Source organism: Theobroma umbraticum, unplaced genomic scaffold, assembly GCF_002168275.2.
Source record: "Theobroma umbraticum cultivar Fairchild unplaced genomic scaffold, ASM216827v3 scaffold_50.0, whole genome shotgun sequence".
NCBI lineage: Eukaryota > Viridiplantae > Streptophyta > Magnoliopsida > Malvales > Malvaceae > Theobroma > Theobroma umbraticum.
Genome location: NW_018397261.1, coordinates 8,075,353 through 8,098,758, shown reverse-complemented (window position 1 = coordinate 8,098,758; position 23,406 = coordinate 8,075,353). Strand labels below are relative to the sequence as shown.

The 23,406-nt window shown below is 35.7% G+C and overlaps 3 protein-coding genes across 7 annotated transcripts; 1 reads left to right on the top strand and 2 right to left on the bottom strand.

Moving 5' to 3' along the window:
* Positions 1-126: 126 nt before the first annotated feature.
* LOC110418412 (Ribosomal protein L10 family protein) lies at positions 127-2,001 on the bottom strand. The gene is made up of 8 exons (XM_021431134.1): positions 1,866-2,001; positions 1,611-1,776; positions 1,423-1,513; positions 1,249-1,307; positions 1,063-1,123; positions 858-948; positions 695-771; positions 127-571 (listed from the first exon to the last, which is right to left on the bottom strand). Exons 1-8 carry the CDS (start codon positions 1,891-1,893, stop codon positions 455-457), a joined length of 690 nt encoding a protein of 229 aa, XP_021286809.1. The 5' UTR covers positions 1,894-2,001; the 3' UTR covers positions 127-454.
* Positions 2,002-3,290: 1,289 nt separating this feature from the next.
* LOC110417544 (zinc finger/BTB domain protein, putative (DUF1644)) lies at positions 3,291-6,875 on the top strand. The gene is made up of 3 exons (XM_021429934.2): positions 3,291-3,558; positions 3,982-4,049; positions 5,281-6,875. The coding sequence occupies exon 3, from the start codon at positions 5,288-5,290 to the stop codon at positions 6,377-6,379; it is 1,092 nt and encodes a 363-aa protein (XP_021285609.1). The 5' UTR covers positions 3,291-3,558; positions 3,982-4,049; positions 5,281-5,287; the 3' UTR covers positions 6,380-6,875.
* Positions 6,876-7,033: 158 nt separating this feature from the next.
* Positions 7,034-21,998, bottom strand: ESP (separase). 5 transcript variants are annotated; one of them, XM_021429929.1, is made up of 27 exons: positions 21,244-21,998; positions 20,994-21,180; positions 20,808-20,915; positions 19,997-20,131; positions 19,409-19,881; positions 18,851-18,959; positions 18,574-18,699; positions 18,083-18,373; positions 17,891-18,007; positions 17,519-17,740; positions 17,280-17,390; positions 16,991-17,137; positions 16,506-16,874; positions 16,311-16,400; positions 15,017-15,289; positions 14,792-14,915; positions 13,907-14,689; positions 13,057-13,294; positions 12,318-12,420; positions 11,334-11,528; positions 10,252-10,307; positions 9,906-10,135; positions 9,546-9,804; positions 8,918-9,305; positions 8,435-8,674; positions 8,208-8,295; positions 7,034-8,109 (listed from the first exon to the last, which is right to left on the bottom strand). In XM_021429929.1, the coding sequence occupies exons 1-27, from the start codon at positions 21,867-21,869 to the stop codon at positions 7,592-7,594; spliced, it is 6,606 nt and encodes a 2,201-aa protein (XP_021285604.1). In that variant the 5' UTR covers positions 21,870-21,998; the 3' UTR covers positions 7,034-7,591. The 5 variants fall into 5 exon arrangements, with proteins under 5 accessions (XP_021285604.1, XP_021285605.1, XP_021285606.1 ...); XM_021429930.1 differs by having other exon boundaries at positions 20,994-21,171; XM_021429931.1 differs by lacking the exon at positions 19,997-20,131.
* Positions 21,999-23,406: the final 1,408 nt, after the last annotated feature.

The following is a 23,406-nucleotide window of genomic DNA, read 5'->3' as shown; positions in this document are numbered from 1 at the left end:
AGTCCCAACGTCTCTTCTACATTTGATTTTGAGAATGAGAGCTTGAAAATGGCAACTAGATCCATCAAGCAAAGAGAAGGAACAATATGGAAAGGGAGACAAGGGTTGGAGGGTTGACCAGAGAGGTTGATTAATTGCATGAAATTTCAGATATTCTGCAACTCAAATGTAGATTTAATACTACAAACAGAAGATTATACAGAGAAAAGCACATGCTGCAAGAATAGAAAAATGACCAAAATTTAGCGCAGCAGCTTACAGAATAAAACCAGTCAATGAAACACAATCTAGTCAAGACTTCACTAGCCAGACATCCAGACAAAACTGAGAAACCGCCTACACCACTTCTGCTGCATTACTTTGTAATATTCCATATTGTCCTCCACAACAATCGAGATGAATATCCAAGACCTATAATTCGAATGATCCAACCCCTTTTAATGTGGTCTTCTGTCTAGGCAGATTCAACATCTGATTCATCTAGTGCTTCTTTATAAAGTTCAAAGTCCTCCGGGCTCCATCTGCAGATCAAGTTTAGTCGGAAAGTGGCCATTTTGATCCCCAACAAGCGCTGCAATAAGTAAAATGTCATCAATATTTCAGTTCCAACAGACAAACACCAAGGGACCAGAATGTTATTAATCCAATATTTCCTCGCTGACTAGGTAAATCAAGGTATAAAACATGAACGAACCAGTAGACGAGTGGACTCAGGTGACAAAGGCTTTCCCTCCTCGCAGACAACAAAGTCCGAAACAAGTTCTACAACACCTGTATACATGAAAAAAGTTAATATGTAAATTCAACCTTCATATAAACATATGTGGTGCAGAAAACAGAGGCAACAAACAATTGACCTTTGTTCAACCGAACAGGCAATCCTTGCTTGCGCAAAAAGGGCTCCATCTCATGCGTGAACTGATCCAAAGGACCTTCTAAAAGTTCCACCTGGAAATGATAGAAGCATGGGGATATCCACATGTTAAAAATCAGAGATCATAAGCTTTGCAGAAAGATAAAAAAGATATGATGTAGAACTCATAACAGCTTGTCTTTCTCAACCTTTTCAGTGGCAATGCTTCCTGTCCTCGCAAAGTCAGTTTCTTCAAATTTATTAAATAAGCTGCAAAAGAATGATGAACGCAAACAAAAATAACTAAACCAAAAACATAAACAAGTGAATCTGAACTTGAATTCTAGCAGCCTAAACAGTTGTAATGCAAAAACTAAGATATCAAACATACTTACCTCTCCACTTCATCTCTCGGCATGTTGGTAAGAAAGAGTCCAGCATCCCCACGCAGAAGCTATAGAACAATTCAACAACAATGATAGAAATTACAAAACAAGGAAACATGGCATAAGCTTTAAACATCAACAAAAAAACATAATTTATTCACAGCATACAGAAGAAAGCAATACCTTAGAAACTTTGTAAAGACCTGGTCTAATCTCATCAGAAGCAGAACGACCTAGTGCAACTTGCATCACTTTATTTGAACCAAGGAAAAATCTGAAGCAAAACCCACAAAATAAAATCAATAAAAATAAAGGAAAAAGAATTACAGAAAATTAAAAGGGTACCGTGAACTTCAAATTTTTGTTTTCACCTGCTGTTAGATTTAAGCTGCTCTCTAAACTCCTTGAACTTAAGATTCCTCATGTTTTCAAAAGAGAAAACATAGATAGAGTTGTAACTTTCCGCACCTTCCCTTATTGCATTCACTATTGACTCTTTATGTTCCCTTCCCTTCTTCTTTGTCTTTGACAATGAAACTGCAGATATCATGGAAATTCAAACAATTTGAAAACTTCATAACATAAACAAAAATGAAGAAGACCCCAGGAGGAAGAAGATGACAAACCTATCTTGTTACGCTTGGACTTTGGCATCTTCGACGATTACGGCTGCCTGGAGAAAGAAAAGGTTGGTGCTTTGCTCTGCTTCTGCAACTCCTAAAACCCTTTCAATGGCAATTAGGTTTCGAGCTTATATGAGGCGGTTTGCTTCTCGCTATGTTAATGTCCATTTCTGGTCCAATCCTTTTCTAACTTTGGCGGATCGAACAGCCCAACACTGGCGGCCTTGGATACCTCTTTCTGACATATTGGGCCGGATTGGTGACTCTTTCAATATAATTGGGCCGAATTTGTCCTAAATATATATATATATATATATTGAATTAAAAGAAGTTCTATATAGGTTTTTTTTTCTTAAATTTATGGTGCATTGAAAATTTCAAAGAACCGAATTAGAACTTTCATAAATCAAATCAATAAAAAAAATGGAAATTTAATTATATCGGTTGATTTGATTTTCAATTGGTTCATATTGAAGATTTCGAAAATCAAATTATTTAAAAATTTTTTGAATTCTTTGAATTTTTATAAAAATTGTAAATTGATTAAAATCAAAATCAAAATAATTAAAATTAAATTCTTTTAATAATAAAAATAATCAAAGTTAAATTATATTCATAAATCCATATTTCAACCAAAGACATTTATTAAATGAATAAATATCCCCACTTAAGGCCTATTCTAATATAAGATACGTGTAGCATGTCATAAGTTGAAACTTAAATTTAATATAGTACAACTTTAACTTTCAAAAATAAAATTTAAATAATTTTATAAATTATAAATATATATTTTTAATTTTAAAAATATATTTAATAAATAATAAAATATACATATTTTATATATCTAATATATATATCATTGGGATCGTGACGCAACACACTCTTCTAATTTTGACTCTTTCATGCACAATTTTTAATATAAGAATAAAAAAAATTTAAATAAAATTTGATATTATTTGTCAATAAATCACATTTTTGACGTAAAGGAATTAAACCCCCTAATTCTCTGCCATATTTATTTCTCATTGGCTTTAAAGTTGGGCTGTCAACGTGGAATTTGGAAGTAATTCTCAGCCATCATTGAAAGAAAAAAGAAAAAGGACAAAAAAGAGAGGAAAGCAAGCAAGGCAGACAGCGCAGCATAAAGCGGCACTTTACTCAACCGTCATAGGCACGTGAGCCGTTAGCCTTTTTTTTTTAAATGACGGAGCATGAACCTCCCTAGGAGCTGGCGTCATCTATACGTGACTCATTGAGCCCGTTAAACCGACGCGCGTCTTTTAACATCCTCTCGTCAGTGCACGTAAACCGCCTCTCCTGCCAACCCATCTGGAGCGTGCCTTTCATACCACCTTGAAGCGCGTCTACCAAGTTCCTAACCCCAGCACTTCTTCTTTTAAATGGGAGCGTGAACTGCACTTCCTCTACTCCACGCGCCCCTCTCTCCCCCAGTGAAACTACCCATTGATCGGATTCGTCGAGTTATTTCTACGCTATTCTTTGCCCTTCTCTCTCTCTGAAACGAAGCTCTTGGCGCCTATCACTCCCTCTCTTTCCATCCCTCGATTTCGTCGCCAATTCTTCGGATTCGTGGCCAGAACAAAACCCTAATTTCTCTTGCCATCTCTCCCAATTTCATATTTTTTAGCTCTTTTAATTTCAAATTTTCGCTCTTCATTTCCCAAACGTTTCCCTGGTACGTCCGTCGCTTTATCTTTCCGTTTCCCCGTCGAATTTTCGTGCCTCATTTATTTTATCTTACAGCTTTTGATTTTCTTCTCAAGAGAAGAAAAGAATATCGGAAGATTCATTTCTACTCTTTCAGCTTTGAGGAGACTTTTTCTTTTTTTAAAAAAAAATTTAATTTTATATTACTATTTCTACTTCCTTTTTTGTCTTTTATTTTCAAAATTAAATATGAAATTGATAATTGTAGATCTTAGATGGATAAAGTCTGAAGTCCCATGTGGGTAAAATCGTAGGTTCATGTTCTGCTCTTATTATTTAATCAGCAAATTCACTGTATTATCGCGTGTATCTATTGCTAAAGTACGTTGTTTTTATTCTTTAAATCTATCTATATAATTAAAGCTATTGACTTTGGATGTTTTGTTATCAGATGCATCTTGGTATCTCCAACTAACAACCCATTATCTCGATCTAGATTTCGGCAACTTTTACATACAGGTGAGGGGCTTTTCAAGTTCATCCTTTTAAATTATCAATTATGACGTTATATTTGGGTTTTTTGCGATGTTCAATTTCAACTCTGAAATGGGTTTTCTTTTTTTATTGATTTTTTTGGTTTTAGTTGTATGTTTGGTATTTTAGATGATCTAATTCACTTGTATAATGAAGCATGGATGTGAATTGTGTTAACGATAAGGGTACATGACTGGGTTTTTCATTACGCTTTCGGTTGAGGAAGCTTGAATTTCGTTTTGCAATTACGGTGAGGACAGGGAGGTTTTTTATATTCTGATGGTTTATGAATAACTTGTTTGGTACTACACCCTTCTGGATTTTGATTCTTGAATGAAAAGATTTTATAAACATTTCAATGTTAGAAAATGGCATATCAGTGCAATGGAGAAGAGGATAAGGGCATAACGTAGGTGAATGTTTCTGACAGATTTGGTCATAGTTTGCTCTTAAATGGCATTGTGAGATTAGAAGAGGACTAGTTGTTTTATCTTCTCTGGGTCATGCAGCATGAAGTTCTTAGTGGTAACAGCTGTGAAATATCATAGGTTGTCTTTAATTATCAGTTTCTGTTATCAGTTTAACACCCAAGTAGTTGCAAGTAAGGCAGCACTTTGATTGGGACTAAGATGTGCATACCAGCTTCGATGTTAATTTAGATATGCTGTTTTACGAGTTTGGATATGTGGAAGCCTTCTTTTATGATTATTCGCCCTTTAGTTTAGGTAAAGATGGTGTTTTTGGGGAGTGAGAACAAGAGCCTGTGTTTGATCAAATGTGTGAGAGATGCCACCAGGCGTCTGTTGCCTCAATAATCAAAGTATCTCACTGTTATTGAGGCATATTTGTTTCTTAAGGATTGAATCTATCTTTTATCAGCTCTTAGACTACCCTTAACACTTTAGATTTGAAATTAGATCACTGTCGTAATAAGTTTGTAAGAGATAGACCTTACCATGAACATATATGATCCCTTCAGAATTCCTCGGATAATTTCCAACACTATAAAACACTGGATGCTAAAATAAAAATTACTGAAGGATAGATGAAGTGGGTTACTTTCTTTCACCATAGATGGTTTGTTTATAGGCTTAAAGACACCATTATCTATAGGAAAATTTTAACAACACTGAGTAATTGGTATGCTTTTACCATTATATGTTGGATTCTTTAGTCATGAGATTTTCTGATTCTGCAATATTGTTTCGAGGTGTAGTTTGCAAATGGCGAAAGGTAGCAAAGGACGACGTAGAATTGCTTTTCGGCAATTCAGGCCAACCCCGTACTCATTGTCCTCTCGTCGTCCAGGGATCTCTGGGGACTTGGACCCCAAAAAATGTTCCAAAACTATGGATACCAAAGATTGGGAAGATGCAACATGTTCTGTTTGCATGGAGTGCCCTCACAACGCTGTTCTTCTTCTCTGTTCATCCCATGACAAGGGCTGCCGTCCCTACATGTGTGGAACTAGCTTCCGATACTCAAACTGCCTCGACCAGTACAAGAAGTTCTACACTAAAGTAGTCTCATCGAATCATGAAGAACCCTTGCATGGTTCTGTTGATAATCCAGTTCTGGCACCTGGTTCCGGTTGGACTGTTGAGAAGTGTGAAGTAACAGAACTTGCATGTCCACTTTGCAGGGGTCAGGTGAAAGGATGGACTGTGGTGGAACCTGCAAGGGAATTTTTGAATGCTAAAAAGAGAAGCTGCATGCAGGATGATTGTACCTTTGTTGGGACTTTTAAGGAACTGAGGAAACACATGAGAGCAGACCATCCATGTGCTCGGCCACGTGAAGTGGATCCTACTCTTGAGCAGAAATGGAGAAGGCTTGAACGGGAGCGGGAGCGGGAGGATGTGATCAGCACAATAAGGTCAACAATGCCAGGGGCTATGGTTTTTGGTGATTATGTAATAGAAGGAAACCATCATGGTCTTGAAATGGATGAAGAGGATGGTCCTAATGCAGATGCTGTGGAAAGGAATGGAGGTTTTGAGGTAGGATTAGATAGTAATTTTGTGAATTTCTTTCTTCTGCTGCATGCATTTGGGCCATCAGGGAATGATCTTGGTAGACGACCAAGGCAGCCTACACGTGCAGTGGATGAGAATGCTGTTGGTATTCGTCACACCTCTCCTGTGGGGGGTTTGGGTTTCTCTGATCAAGATGATGACAATTTTAGTAATGATGATGATGATGATGATGGTGGCAATATTTCATTGGTTAGCCGCCTCCGCCGTCATGGCAGGCTCCTTTTGGGACGTTCAGGTAGAAGACGGAGACGAAGAGAAGCCATGGGAGGTCAAATGTAGATCAAAGTGATACCTAGAGAGGGGGGAAACAGGAAAGGTTACATATCTCCATAGCGTTAGGCAAAATTTAGGAAAACACATAAAAAGATTAGACTTTAAATTTGCACTGATTTACTTCTCATTCATTTTAGGGGGAATATCGTAATATCGGAAGGCTGGCTGGGAAAGTGGGTGGTGGAAAAGATGGTTGTTTTCCTTTGTTGTTGTGTACTTATTGGGATGTAATTCATAAATTCCTTTCCCTTTCCTCCTGTCAGTTGAATTCATCTCGCTATGTAAACATGTAATTTCTTCAGTTAACTTCTGTTAATCATCCACTCCTGTGTATATGGACTTGTGTAGTGTAAAAGAGAAACCTCAGTTCTTTTCACAGGATGGGGATGCAGGGAAACTATGCAGATTGAAAAGTCTTTAATTTGCTAGAGAACCTTGATTGCATTTTAGGGGCAAGGAATTGAGTCCTGAAACGAGCTATTGGTTGTTGATTTTTTTTCCTTGGGATTGCATTCATGTACAAAGTGCTTTTTGCATGACTCGTTCTCACTCAAATTTTCTGAGTTACTGGTGTATTGATCTAAACTGAAGCAATTGGCAGTACTTGCGTGGGAAATATTTCTTTGTGGTCCATGACTATTCAGTGTGATTCGGTGAATAAATCAGGCAGAAAGTCATAACAACTCACTAGGTAACAAGTGGCCTGGGAAGTTGCAACGTGTGCCCAGGAAATGAGACTGTATAAAGCTGCATTGATGGCTGAGGTCAGCTGATTGTTGCACCCAGTCGCCATGAGCATTTTTCAGTAACCTCACTGCTCAGGGTGCTTATCCGGTTTTAACTAGGACTTGGCCCGGTCCAGAATGGATATTGTCCTTAGTTCTTGTGGGCTTTGCCCTACAAACCCCAACCAAAGGAAAAGGGCGAGGAAAACCCTTCGCATGAGCACTCATACCCCTTAATCAGAGATCAGTGTATGGAAATTACCATTGAGCAAGCTGAGAGGCTGAAGCTTACGCTTCTTCCCTTGCTTCTTTGCCTCCGAGAGATCACAACAGCAAAACAAAAGCCTAGCCTCCACGAAATATTGGTTAACTTCCTTCACAAATAATAGAATAAATGAAATGCAAGGGAGCAATGAGAAAAACCCCCTTGTCCTATTTGCAAATTATACACAACGATGGAAAACAGGACCGAGTTCGAGTTCTACGAATTTGGCTACAAATCTTTCTTTCTCCGTATGCCTGTGGGTACACCATAACAAACTGGCGATGCCCCGTTCAAGAAAGGAAGGGTGCAAGTTTCACGAGCCCGACCCACAAACGATCCGATCTTTGGCCTGTGGTCGCATGTATTCTTCAATGAATCACCATTACTAGTTTCGTCTATGTTGCTGCTTGCCACTTTCTTCCTGCAAGTTCCTTTACTACGCCCTCTTATTTTCATTTCCTCGAATTCTTTGACCAGTTGGTTGCACTGGGAGCAATCTGCGGGTTCCAGTCTTTCTCTCAACCAAGCACTAAGGACGGCCTTACCAAACCGGTCGATGTCTTTGTCTGTCACTTCCCACAAGTTGGCAATTGTAACGGGAGAACCTGCCCGTAGATAGGATAGTGAAATACCTCTTGGGATGTAGCATCCGTTTAGCGCCAGAGAACCACTGCTGCAACCCATTAGCAAGGTAGCAGCACACTTGTCCAGTTCCTGAATCTCCTTTCTGGAAAGATACTGCTCTCCTGTATCACCAGAAGTACACAAATGTATATCCAATTTGAACAAAAGAATGGCAGTGGGAGGAGTCATAGAGAACAGATGATAAGAGTAATGAGCATACCACTTCCGTGGCCAAAATATAAGAAAAGGTCATGGCATTTCAAGGCTGTAGCCAGTTCTTCAGCTGTCGGCACGATGCCAGCCTTCCCCTATAATGGTTCGTTAAGAAACAAATTAGATACTTAACCTATATATATATATATATATATATGATACTATGATTCTATGACAAATGCTGGCTTTTAGATCAATTCTAGCTTATAACCAGAAAAGAAACAGGAAAATTACCTCAAAGTTTTGATCCCTAAACCAGTTCTCAAATTCGGCTTGTGTGCTGCTGAGATCACCACTGGGATTTAACAAGTAAAATGCATCCAAGGGATCTATCAAAGGAAAAGCAGCAGCATTCCTACCAACTTGCTCCTGATAATGCCAGCTTCTCTCGAGTGTCAAAGAGATACTGCCAACAGAAGGCATTCGATAAACCTCCTGCTGTCTTAGTATTGGTATACTTTCCCAAGGAAGCATCTGCACATAGTCCTTTTCCAGTCAGTTGTTACAATGAAAAAATAATTAAAGAGAGAGACTTTTGAAGGGAGATACTCGAAGGAACAAAAAGAACTATCAAACCAAAAAGATGTCACCAAAAGACAGGAAAAACACAATTGCTGTTAAAGCTCACAGATCTTCATGAAGCAAGATAAGGCATATGAAGATAGCATATGCCCCAAAATGAAAATATATACAATTAACCAGAGCAATGTCACCAACCTGGACATCATAGTCCAACACTAAAATTATTGGTTCCCTAGTGATGGTGTCCTCCAGATGAAGCTCATCCACTGCTTTATGGATTAGTTGAGAGGCCAACGCGGACACCTTATCAATGCCATTAGACCTGTAAATTTCTTCCCCATGATGTTCAAGCATGCCCATGTAGCATCCTTTCTTTAAACACTGCTGCGAAAGACACGCTTCCTCAATATCATACTTCGCACCTCCAAGAACAAGTTTAAGGAAACTCTCATTTATGTCCATTTTGCATTTAGATTTCAGATCCCGCACTAGCTTCTTATGCACCATGTTCAAGCTTTTGCAGTCCAAGCAGTCCCCAAGAAGCACATGCCTCCAGGGACCCAGCCATGAATCTTCCAAGTTACTGGAACAAAGGCCAAGCACATATTATTTCATACGTCACTTCTCAATTTCAACATGAAATGCAGCAAATTTGGTATGAACTTTGATTACTTCATTGATATGTATCAAAAAGCAGACATAAGTTGAAAAACCTATGAATGAAGTTTCATGAACACCTGTTGAGCAGTGGTGATCCAATCCCAAATCACATTAATTGAGCCAAAAATGGATGAGCAAATATTCAATGAGAGCGATTACCTACCTCAGCAGCTTACCAAGTTGGCGATCAACCTTCTTCCTAATCACCCACCACAAAGATCTGGTACTTTTGGTATCTTCAATAAGAAAGTTGGAAGTTGTTATAAAGTTCTCTTCCAATATCCCTCTAAATGCTGGTGCCACATCATCAACCACAGTAGAACCCCATGGACAATGCCACTTTTTACCCGAATTCATTTGCTGATGCAATTTCTGACAAGCTCTTGCGTTATCATCATCAGGAACAGCATCATCTGAAACTTCTGGTAAAGTTTTTGCAAAACTTTTTAGCATCCTACGAGTAGTTATGTGCATGAATATATTATTAATTTTCAATTATACATATTTGTATTAAAGAAAATACCTTCTAAAACTGAATCCAGGGGCAGAAGCAAAACAACAGGTTGATTGTTAGAATTCAACCGTGACAACAGCATCCATGCATGAATGCAAGATGGGTTAAGTAGCAATTCTTGTAACAAACTAGTATAAGCATGTCCAAGCAAACTTATACATATGATGGCGGTGCAAGGAAGGCATGCATAAAAGTTCATTACAAATTTTTCAAAATCTTTAACGGATTCAGGAGCAAGCCTGCAGCAGAAGAAAAAAAAAACAAAGAATAAGAGTTCTTTTTTGTGTGTCTGTGTGTATTGTGGAGGGGGGAGTTAAGGAGAAACTATAACTCAAAAAGTTGTAGCAGCAGAAACCTTAACAAGGTGGATGTCTCTGTATGTAGGCAAGATGAACCAATTGCATGTGAGTCCTGAAAATGAAAAAATATCAACTCAAAAAGTGATATAGCTGGTTCTTTAATACATTAAAGATCTTCTGCGTGAGATATAAACTGAAAATCCCAGTAATCAAGAAATAGTAAAATAGAACAAATACATAAAGAAAAGAGACAGAAAAAGCAAAACAGAAAGTGGTGTTGACATGACTCCACAAGTTAGCACTCAGCCTTTGACCAAACAGGAATTCACTATAGTATAACTGATATTGCCAATATTATAGTTAAACATGAAGAAGGAATCGGTGCCACAAATTCAGAATGACTCTCTTGTGCACAAGATATTCCCTGAGAACAGAAAGGAGCAGAATGCAATTCAACTATACCATTTATGTCAAATAGCTTGAAATTCTGACACAATTTTAGGAACAAAAAGCATTTCAATGGAGATAAAAAATTCACCAAAGCTTCCAAACTTTGAATTTTACAAAAAATGTACTTCAGATAGGAGAATTATATCAAGTATGGAAGGCCCCTTGATTGATCTTCCCATCAGCATAGTGCCATGAGATGTATAAACTTTTGGTGTGAATAAAGCTTCAAAAGACAGACATTTTTCCACACACATTGAACACATTAGATTCCCAGTAGGATACTGGAAAAAAGAATTGAGCACAGACAATAGAACAGTACAAAATTTTATTGAGCAGTTCTCCAGGCAAAAGCCCACATGCCAGCTCATCTAACAGGGGCACACCCTAACGAAGTATCAAAACCAGTTTTGTGTGTGTGTAATATGTGCAGATATTCAATCATAAGAAACAACCATGTTCTAAAACCAAACAGAATCATGATTAAATCTTAAATGACCAAAAGGCTTCAAGGTCTTTTCAAATGAACATAAAGTAATCAGCATGAAAAAATTAATGCTAACATAAAGAACTGCTGAGCGCATATAAAGCAAACAGCCAGATACTAACGCCTTAGCCAACAACATGTCATACTATTTTATCTTGAAAATGCAACAAAGGAATAGATAAGATGGTAAGCGGGGAGACCTACCCTGGAATCTACAAAGCATTGAGCGTTGGATCTCCCACATGTATTTGGAAAGAACTGGTAGTTAAGATGAGTACCAAGTGAAGCTTGATGAAAATATGAAGCCCAATGACTTTCAGAGAGTGCTTTGCAAGATGGCAAAGAGAAGAGCTCAGTAGTGGCAGAAAGCAGATATATTGCAGAAAGCAATCTGGAAACCTGTGTATTAATGTCAAAAATCAAGATTCAACTGCTAAGACATGAGAGAAAAAGCGATAGAAAGGACAAACAGCTACAGAAGTTAAAAAAAAAGGGATTTTGTTGGAAGCAACTAGCATATGCAATAAGTGGAAATTATAAAGAAAACTCCCTAACAAATCCATAAGGATTCACGTTCAAATTTCACTAGTAAATTACAAATTAGCACTGGCATTCAATACAATCAAGTAGGAACAGTAGGAGTTAGAAAATTTGTAAATCATTTCTAGCAGTTCTGATGCAAAACTTCAATATTGACTGAAGTGAACTTGAACTAGAGAGATTTCATATAGATTTTGGATGAAAAAGACTTTCAGAAGAAAAAACCAGTTTTAAGAATCTAGTTTAGGGTGGAAGTTATTTGGTCCTATGTCTTTTCATTGATCATAAAATTAGGAAAAAATTATTCAATTAGGGGAAAAAAGAATAAATCAATTTCAAAAAGGTTTTGCACTACTGGTAAATTAGCTGTCATAAGAACAGGGAAGATATCTGCTCAAATATAAACATACTCATGAAAAGATCAACTAAACAGAGAAAAAAATTTCAAAAAGTCTGAAACAAAAGATCAATTTCTTAGAGTCACTAGACAACATATTCTTGAAGAATAGCAAATATTAGACCAAGTGTGCCACCATCAGATTTTTACATCAAGCCAAACTTGTACAGTTAAAATAAAAAGTTATACCTAGACTATATTAAACATATGCAAGCATGTAGAAAAGGTCAGAATAATAACAAAAATTCAACCTTTTGAAAAAGTACAGGAACCTCACGGCAGAGTACAAAGGCTATCTTGAGCCAGTGTACTATTTTTGATAACTGAACATTGGACAGATCACAGCATACAATCCTGTTCAACAATAAAACCAAGGGAAAAAAAAAAGTACTTAATTCAAAAGATACAATAATAAAAGGCTGATATTAGTAATTTGCAATTATATTAGAGTCCTCATTCATTTTACATACATGTGAACCTAGAAACATACATAAATACAAACATGGATGTATGTAAATATCCTGCAATTTAACAGAGGATATTGCAAGTAATATATCATAAGGGCATAAAAGATTCATGCAGCAGACCACATTTACATTAAATCAGGACCTAGCCTAGAAAAGCGAATTATTAGTGACATTCAAATAATAATACAATCCTCCTTTTCTAATATTGTCATTGAGTTTTGAGACTGTAATATAATAAAACTGCTAATCCAAAAGAATTTAGGAGGGAAAATTGCAAGAATTTTTTCTTAAAAAAAAACAGAATGGAAAGCAGATATCAAACTTCACCTCAAGAAAAACTAAAATTGCTTTCTTCTGGCCTTTTAAATCAATTGGGACATAGCTCATCAGCTAGTATATTAATTCACAATGAAACATGATTTAGGGTAACAGTGATTAGAAAATAAAGCTTGTAAACTTCCTTAAAGCAGAACTATTAATTGAACCTGTATACAAGTAATTGACACAGTACAAGCACAAATACCTGGTATCTTTAGAATGCATATTCTTCACAGTTATCCAACCTATGCTGTATAGGATTGCTGCACGCTCAACAGCAAAAACATCACCCAAGATCTCCCTCCCAATCAAATCAAGCAAGAAAGCATCATGAGCAGAGGAACAAGTCTGAGTAATTGATTTTCTGCTGACTAGGACAGATATGCTTTGCCAAACAACTTTGTGTAATTCATGTATTTGACCATGATATTCCAAGCATTTTCCTAATAATATAAAAAACAACAGTTATAAGAAAATACAGAGTAAACAAAACTTCACACACAAATAAAACTAGAACTGAAAGTGAACTCCATGTATAATGGAGATCGCAATTAGTTGACAAGAAAGAAAAACACTTTCTTAGAGCACTAACCTTTACTTACTCCCTATTTTTCTCTTGACAAATTACTCCCTACTCTGATTGTTTATTTAAGGAGATGTCTACAAAAATTATTAGCATGATTATTTTTCCTTTCCTTTCCTTGTCACTCAAGCAGGGCCTAAAGAACAACGGCACGACAGTTATAAACTGTAAATGGCAGCATGTCATAAAGAACAACAGGGCCATAACACAGTTTCTGTCCTACAAAAGCAAAGTAATTTTTCCTATAAGAGCATAGAATGTTCCTTAAAGCTCACTTGACTTAGAATAATCAAAGTAATTTTCTTTTTTCTACTTTCACTTAGAAAAGGTTTAACACCACATTTTGCATTTATTAATAAGATTTTTTTTTTAACGAAAAGGACACACCTACACCAACTAACTGGCATTTACATGTTGGCATGTATGTATGCTGGCATGCATAATCAAATAATATCTAGTAACCGCATCATACCTATGCCAGTAAGTACCCTCACCAAAAGTTTCCTGTGGGCATACTCCCATTTCATATTTAAGAAGCAGTTCAGTAACCCTGATTTCATAATCTCGGTAGGAAGGCACTGCCAACACTTAGTTCTCTTACAAATGCAGGCAGTTTCATTCCTCAATTCATCCCTACAGCTTCCTTTTTCAGAAAGTGACTCCTTTTCTGAACAAGTGTCAGAGAGTTTGGACACAACATTGCCCTTTGAATATTTTGCAAGTCCAACTTGTGCTTCACCAGTACTGTTTATGCTCTGGTTTTGAGAAGATCGAAATCTAGAACGAGTTACCCTTGAACTTTGTTCAGGTATCACATATTGCTCCTTCAGCACAGATTTTGATACGTTCTTAGTTTTCCTACTCTTTCTGGCACCTACTGCCTCTTGCTGATTTGCAGGATGATTGGCAGCATTGCCAGCAACATCTTCGCTACTTACAGTAGTTGTTTTGATTGTTCTATTCTCATCAGTTTCTTCATCAGAACTGATACTCTTCCACTCAGAATGATTCAGTTTCTCAAGGGCTGATTTGTACAGAAATTCAGCATGAGATAATCTCTCTTTCGAATTATTAATGATAGTACTATCAAAAAGATTACAGAACAAATCACCGAGTTGTTGGTCCAGATTAATTTCCAGCATCAATCTGCATTTTATGCAGGAATAATCACTGCTGCTGCCTACCAGAATTTGTTTAGCACTTTGCAGTTCCTCCTCTGCGAAATGCCAGAGTTGTTTCTTACGATATAATTTCCCTAATATAATCGAAAGGTAAACTGTAAGCTAACCACCATTGTAACTGTAAGAATGAACAATTAACAATGAGACAGAAACAAAAGGGACTATGATTTTCATACCCAAGACAGAAGAAAAAGTAGCTTCAAATAGTGGTAAGCTCTGTGAACAGGAGATAGTTTTTCCCCATACTAAAAAAGTTTCAGCCTCAACCCCATTTCCGGTCATTTCATTAATATATCCAACCTGGACACAGTATGTTCATCAAATAAAATACCAAGATTCATAAATCAAAGGAAAGAATAGGGTAGGACTGAATCAGACATTGTAAGAGATAAAATTCTAACCTGTAGAATGCTTTCAAGATAACATTGAAGTACATTCCATGGACTAAGATAACAGCCACGGAGGTCCCATGAACTACTGTCAAAAGACCAAAGTTCACTGGCAACTGTTCTCTGCACTTGAAGATCCTTTGGACCATTTATAACTTTCAGGGCAATTTCACCAATGTCACCAGTTTCATTGTATTTTTCAACCTGCTCCTCAATGGAGAAAGCAAATTTTCTTTTAAAGAGTTGACTTCGCAATCGAAAGGCTTCTTTTGCATATGAAAGACCCTAGGAGAAAAAATGCCAATTAGAGAAGAAAACAATAAGTAACAATGTGAAATGAGATGCATAAATACATATATTGATATAAAAAACAAAAACAAATTTTCAAATAAATAATTCAAAATGAAAAGGGCAGCCTCCAAGAAAACAAAAAAGTTTCGTTAGTAATTGATTTGAGTAATTTCTATCAATGATATCACCTACAAAAGGTTACATCCAAAGAGATGATAATGCTAAGTCAACAATTCAAGATCTTTCTTCAACTATGGTTCTTTCTACTTCTAGCGGGAAAATGGAATTGAAAGAGAACACTAGCAAAAAAAAGCTGCATATTAGGGAATAGATGTTAGCAAAACAAGTCTCATTTTTAAGAAATTTTGAAATACTGAAAAAAAATAAGCATCTGATGTGAAAAATACTATGAATTGCAAGTCTCAAATAAATTGGGAAATGGTTCAGGTTTGTAATCTGCTGGTGTAGAATGAAAAAACATTTGATAAAACAAAAGGCATGTGACTAAATAGATATAATATGAGGGGAGCCTGTTTTGCAAATATTAAAATGACAAGAGAAAGATAACAATGAAACAACATAAACAGCCATCTGTCAGTGTGCAGATTGACATCTATAACATTTAGAACAAAACCTGTATCTTCTGCTTTCCAAACAAAACAAGCTTATATCATTACCATACAAACCATTGTGAACCTTTTTCAAACAGTTACTGAACAACATAAACGAAATTTGTTTAAAAGGTGTAAAAGATAGTGAATTGCAGTAACCATTAGATAACCAAGAAACAAAATAGTGTAAGTGTTCAATGAGGAAATAGCTCCCTTTAAAAGTGTATGTGTAATTTTGAGAAATCCATAATTTACTTCACTACAGATTTGTACATTTTTAATTGCAAAGATTAAAATTCTCATTTTAATTTGACATATGGAATTCATAGAAAATGTTCCAGAATAAAGAAAGATTCTAAGAGAAGAAAAAATGATGCTAGATCATTCAAAATTTTGAACTCAACCTCAAATAATTGTCCACTGGAAATGTGTCTTTCACACAAATCGTAGTAGAGGTACCCTGCAAGGAAGAGAGAATGACTGCGTACAGGATCCTATATGGAGAGCAACAAACAAATCACTGACCATTTTAGTCAAGGGCATAAAAAATTCAATAAACAAAAAACTGTAACGGTTACTTGAGAGCTGACAGGACTTACGCTAGAAATGAGTTCAGAGACAATCTGTTTTACATTGTTAACTGTGACAGCTGACTGGAAATCTCTTTCATGATTTTTAAAGCCATGGGTGAAAGTGTTAAAGAAACATATGAGGTTCTGTTGGAATCCAAGAAGTCCAGGGTGGGACCCACTTAGACAACCTATCCAGAAAACAATGGATTTGGAATTTTCACCACAATGCTCTGATAAGGTTGCAATAAATGCCTCATTTACTGGAGAAACACAAAGTGCATGACTAAGCCTCCTACATTCCCAAAGGTTCGCAAGGCATTTCCCAAGTTGCATATTGTTCCGCTTGTATAATCTAATTATCAGTTGATAAATGTTACTGTGTAATTTTGTCCAACCCTGCAGATAAAAAGGTAAGAAAGCAACATCATAGGTAAACTTAGATGATATTCAGAACTCCAGGCAGATGGACTTTCAAGTGTAACAGACAATGCCAATCATATCAATACACAGACCTTCATTGATAGCAAATCAAGTATATTATATAGCAGTGGCAGTGTGTTTGCAGACACCATTTTGAACTCATCATCCATGGAGCAAGAATCAGGAATGAATATGCTCAACCACATATCTAAGGCAGCACAGATATCTTGATAAACTTGCTGTTCATGACAAAAACAAAATATGAGCATTCAGTAACAATTGAAATCCATTGCCAGTCTTGACAAAAACGTATTAATAAAACCTAAAGAACCACTACGCACTAATTAGTCAAATCTGGAGAGTATTTATAAGCACCAATACCTCTGAGTTTGGTTCAGCTTCCTGGGTACATAGTGCACGTAAGCAATAAGCAGCAGCTAATTGATGGCAGGCTGTAGTTCCCAGGATAGGTGTTTCACCATAGAAGTTTTTCTATTAGATAATATTTCAGGTTAGTCATGAATTCAACTCTGAAAAGAAGCCACAGAATCACAACAAAGGGTCATATCAACAAGGAAAAAAGTTAAACAAGTGAGCCCATATGGAACTCATTACCTTACCATAATAGATATAGCTTCAGACAAGCACAAAATACAGTTCTTCAAAGCTTCAATCCCATTAGCCCTTAGTGCTCTTCCCTTTCTAATTAAAATTCTTGCTTTCCATAAGGGACTATTTTCTGTGGCATAAACGTCTTGCATAAGCAAATCAATAACTTTATTTTGCATTCTCTGACAAAAATCTGGGTACCCATGATTCAATTCCTGATATGCAAGAAGCTCCTGAAAAAATTTTAAGAAAGAAAGTTGGAAGAAACATCCATTAGTCATAAGCATGTGGAACCAAAAATATCTACAAACAAGTGAAAGGGCCATTTTAAATAAATTAACAAAAGAAATTAGAAAACAAAAACAAATAAAAAATGGCTGAACCTGCTCTAAAATTATGCCAATTGTCCTCTTTGACACTTTTGTAGAAGACAATAGCATACAACATAAGGTTGGAGCACTATCCTTTACATCCACATTTTTATGAAGTTTACACTGAATCTGAAGTCAAAGAACAATCATCCATCAGTAAGAACCAATATGCTGTGAAAACAGGCAAAGATTTAAAGATGATACCTTAACCCATTGTTTTATCAAAGGAATAGGACCTGGCAACTGTCTAAACAAATTTTCAGCCAAAGACCAGTTCTCAAGGCTCTCCACAATAATTCTTTTCACCTTAAGATTGCCGCATTCATGGAGAACTTCCAAAAGAAAAGCACTTCTAGTGCATGCATCGGTTATCAAACCTCTAACAACATCTTCTGACAGATTATCATCAAAACCCTTCTTATGAGTAAACATCTCACAGAGACGTTGAATATTAGTCCATGATGCTCTATAAGACAGTTTTAAAGCCTTCAAAGCCTGCAAAGATAGATTGATAACTTATGTGAACTGGGGTTAAATGCAAAGGAATCAAACTAAACAAGAATGCTTACAAACATGAAAATGTACATCCATACATGCTATAAACATACATAAAAAGCTTCAATCATAAAATAATGAAAAAAGAAGCTCATGCAGTGAGTAAAAACTATTAAGAGTGACCAACCATGCAAAAATACCTCTTTCATTTGCTTACTTCTGTACATAAGTACACCAATATTATGCAGAGAGACAAAGAGATATTTAAGGCCCTGAGAGTGAATCCATCCACTGCCAATGATTTGCTTGATTAAAAACACACTCTTCTGAAATATAGAACTGATAGCCAATCAGTAACAGTGAAAGTTGATAGACATCATCTCATTCAAAAATCAGTCAATAAGTTAACAATGCGTCACCAAGTAGTAAAAGTATTTCTTTTTTCCATTTGAATTCTACACAATAAGTGTGACTGACCTGCATTTTAAGCTTTGTGCCGATGGAAAGAATGAACCCAGCTGCAATCACACTAGCTACCAACACTTCATCATCATCAAATTCTTCTCTCTCTGATTCAGATGTACAGCTGCATGGGTAAGTGAGAAAATTCAGAGAACCCTTACATACATAGCAAATTTATGTACATAATTATGCCCCAAATATTTTGCAAAATATGCTAAAATATTTCTATTACCATTTAGCACATACTCAGTATCATCCATAACTTGGGTCAGATACCAAACTCTATGTTACTTAGTAACGATATATCAATAATTGATATACTATACTTCATAAAAATAACAACCACAAAAAGAAGTACTTAATTCCTTAACTTTGCATAATAACAATCCAATAGATTAATATACTCATGAGGGACGAACAAAAATGTCACCTTTAGAAGGCAAAAAATGATGTCATTTTTGTCAATCAGATATCAACAAAACATTAATACTCCTTTGACTTCAGTGTCACCATAGTCATTGTAATCACGTACAAAAATAAAAATTAATCCATCAAAAACATAAATAAGCTTACCATTTAAGAGAGAAGAAACTATCACAGAACTGATAAAATGCATCCTGGATAGTGTAAAGCTTGCTAGAATCTGTTAAAGCTTCGATTTCAGCAAGTATGCGCTTTTTTTCTGAATTCACTAGTTCAGCAAGTGGCTGACACAAGAATTTCTGTGCATTATAGTACATTACTGTACAAGCCTTTTTGTCCTTGCAAGTCATAGAACACTGACCCTTGGATCCAGGCTGCAAATGCATTTGATTAACAGAATTCTTATATTCAATATCAGTTGAAATGCAAGTCTCTTTTTCACCAATGTTAAAGTAATGTCTGAGCGAACCAAGTAAAGCAGACAAATTGTGCAGCTTATCCCTTTCAATAAACAAAACCTCAACAGCAGAATCATCTTCTGCACCTTTGGAAGTGGTGAAATCATCAGTGAATTCTAGCCCAGTTGCATAAAGCCTCAGTATCAGATCAACGGGGGTTGTAGCCTGAGAAATTCTACCAAATTTAAGATTAAAACTCAAGGGGTCTTATCCAAGTAAACTAAATTGGTACATTGGTACATATCCATGCCACAAGGAGCAAGCAGTGCAAGTAATATACCTGATGAAAATCACCGGCCATGTTATTTAAATGTTTTGCAAGAGTACTACAAAAAATTGTACCGGCAGCTAGACACTTATTGGCACAATAATCAGCAAGTTCAACAAACTCTATTGCACCATTATCCATTTCAACCTGCCAAACAATATGTTCATCAATAATGTTATCACTCTGTGGAGATAAATATTAGTTATAATGCCCTAAGATATTTAAAAACTTTATTTAGTAAAACATTCAATAAAAGGTTCAGAACAAGTGAGTAATGCAAAATGAAGTGCAAACCAACTGGAAAGAAATCAGGAAAGATGTGTTGAAGATCTCAAATTAAGCAGCAAGTGAATTTTTTTCTAGGCCAAGGTTGGTTAGTTATAACCAAATAAAAGAATAATGATACACATAACAAACAGAACGACACCAACATACATGGCACCTTAAGTCTTCAAATAATGGTTCAAAGCCAACAAATAGATTCCAACTTACAAGGAGCTGCAAGTGCTTACTTGGAAAAAATCCAAAAGGACAGCAGGAATGCAGGTGTCTGCATCCCTAATGAGAAAAAGATTCACAAAGTTACCAACTAAATGCCAGTATCCATGCAATTACAGGACACAATAAGTAAATAATGACACTTATTCTTTTCCAATTAACACTAAACAAAAACAGCATTGGTGTTAGGAAATTTGTTAGTAGCATGAATTTAGACTTGAAACTCGCAAACTAAAAATCTTAGAATGAATGAAGCTAAATTACTGATTGAACCTACTCCTCAACCATTAAAACCTTAACTAATATGCAGCTTTGTTAATCTTACCTTGCATTCACGGGAAATGGAGGCCAACACAAACGTTACTAAGTCAATACGAACTGAGCTCTCGCTCCCCTCTAGCGAGAACAAAGAGGAACATATTCTGCGGGCAAACTGCAAATGTAAGTATTAGTAAGAAAATTAAACACATAAACCCAATATGTTTAACCAAATATTAAATAACAACCCTACCTTATAAACTTGATCTTTTGTTGTCGACCTTGAATACTCAGCCAAACATTCAACGTAGAACCGGCGAATCAAATCCTCGCCAAAATGATTCATCTCTTCAACTAAAAACCGACAGCACCTACCCAGAAAGGTAACGAGCACATTGTGCGATTTCTCAATGGCAACGGATTCTAATTCCCTGAAAAGGCTAAAAAAATAGATAAGCAAATCATTTGTGTAAATATTTATGTAAAATCGAGAAATTTAATACCTGCACCAAGGCCTAACTTGCGCCAACAAAGCAAGAACTCTTTCATATTTTCCACAATCTTTACTCTGTCCCATAGCCACATTTTTCACAACGGAAGCCACCGCCTCTACTACCACAGATCCAAACTTCGAATCACCGCCGCCAACATCTACACTCGGCACGAATTTCCCTTCTGAATCGGCTTCTCCTCTAAGCCTTTCCAAAACCCTAAACGACTCACTCTCTCCCTCTTCGTATCGACCCCAGGCTTGTAAACAGTAAACGAGTTTCAACCGCTGGATCTGAACCAAGTGGGGACCGCCGGCTAACTGCGAAGAGAGGAATTCGAGACAAGTTAAGCAGAGTCGGTAAGCATCATAGAACGGAGACAGAGAGTCTCGTTGTTGTTGGCTAGGGTTTTGTATGTAGAGACGGTTGTAGATGATTGGGAAAGATTTGGAAAGGAAGGACAAGAACTGCTTGGCGAGGGATCGGACGGCGGTTTGGTCGGCTTTCTTTGAGGTTTTCTTGGAATTTGCGAGGGTGGAGACGGGGCGGAGGTAGTCGGAGACGATAGAATGGAGGCGTCGGGAGTCATCGGAGGTTTGAAGATCGGAGAGGAGAGAGGATTCTGTTGGAGGAGGCATTGAGGAAGACGGTGAAGAGCAGAGGTTCGAGCAAGGATGAAATGTGTCGAGGAAGGAGCCTAAAGAAAAATGAAAAGCCCGCCTAAAGAGTGCGTTCAAAGATCTGGGACCAAACTAGCCTACAAAAAGAGAGGGAAATAAGGCTGCGTTTTTGTTTTTATTTTTATTTTTATTTTGTTTTAAGGTTGCGTTTGTTAATCATTAAAACTATTTGGGAAAAACTTTTTCATCATTTTTTCCATATTTAGTAATTTAAAAATATTTTCGAATTAAAGGAAAAAATTCTATTAATCCCAAGAAAATATCTTATATCCTTAAAAATCTAAAAAATTTTAACTACCAATGTGACCAAATAAAGTACTTGGACTTGTACTTCCATGAGAAAAATGAAAAAAAAAATGCATTGGCTATACTTAACTAGTAAACATGTGCTATTATTAAAGTGACTACAATAATCTTGTATTTATTTTAATTTTAAAATTATCATATTAAATTATTGCTGTTATGTCTTTTAATTTTTAAGGTTATTTTATATAAAAAAATATTTATAACTATTTTAAAATATGCTTTGAATTTTTTTTAGTACAAAACGTTTTATTTGAAACTGGTAAAACCTTCACTTCAACTTATTGAGATGCGCTTGTTAAATTGAAAATCAATTGTTGAGAAAAAATAGAATAATTTATTTGGATAATTTATTGTTACATAATAAGAGAAATTACAAGTTGTTATGTACTAATCCAATTAAAAGCAAACAAAATGATGAAAATTTTAATAAATTGTTATACAGATCATGAAAATATAAATGCAACCATCATGAAAAAAAAATTAGTCAAAATTTAATACAATAATATATTTGAAAAGTGTATAATAATCAAATTGGAAAGTTCATACTTATTTCAAATTCGTCACTAAATATAAAATACAACAATTTTGTAATACCAATTGCTTACTTTGCTATTGTGAGATAAATGACATTAATAATTCAGTTGATGAAATTAGTAAAAACTAAATTAAGTCATCATAAGTATATATTATTTTGGCCTTAATCATAAGGGTTTTTTTTCTGGTAATTTAGATTTTTTATTTAAATTTATAAGATAACATTTAGTATAATAATTAATAATAACTTCTGAAAAATATTAAAATAAAATATATTAGTTAATCAACATCTATTAGAAGAATTTAGTAAACTAATTGTCCAGAGAGACATAAAGAAGAAAACATTTGTTAAAAAAAAAAGAAAATATATGATTTTTTCTATTTTTTCTCATATTTCATGTTTCTCCTTATTTATTTTTTTCTTTCCTTTTCTACATATATTTTCTATAAGAAATTAAAATTTTAACATAAATTAAAATATTTAATAGAATTAACAATTTTATTGAATAATTTTTGCTTTTAAAAGTAATTAGTATTTTTTTTGAATTTGAAAAAGGAAAGTAGTATTTATTCCTAAAAGAAAAAACAGAGAATCCGTAAACGGCACCGTTTCCTCTGTAGGGCCCCATAACAACTTGCAGGTTCGCAACAAAAG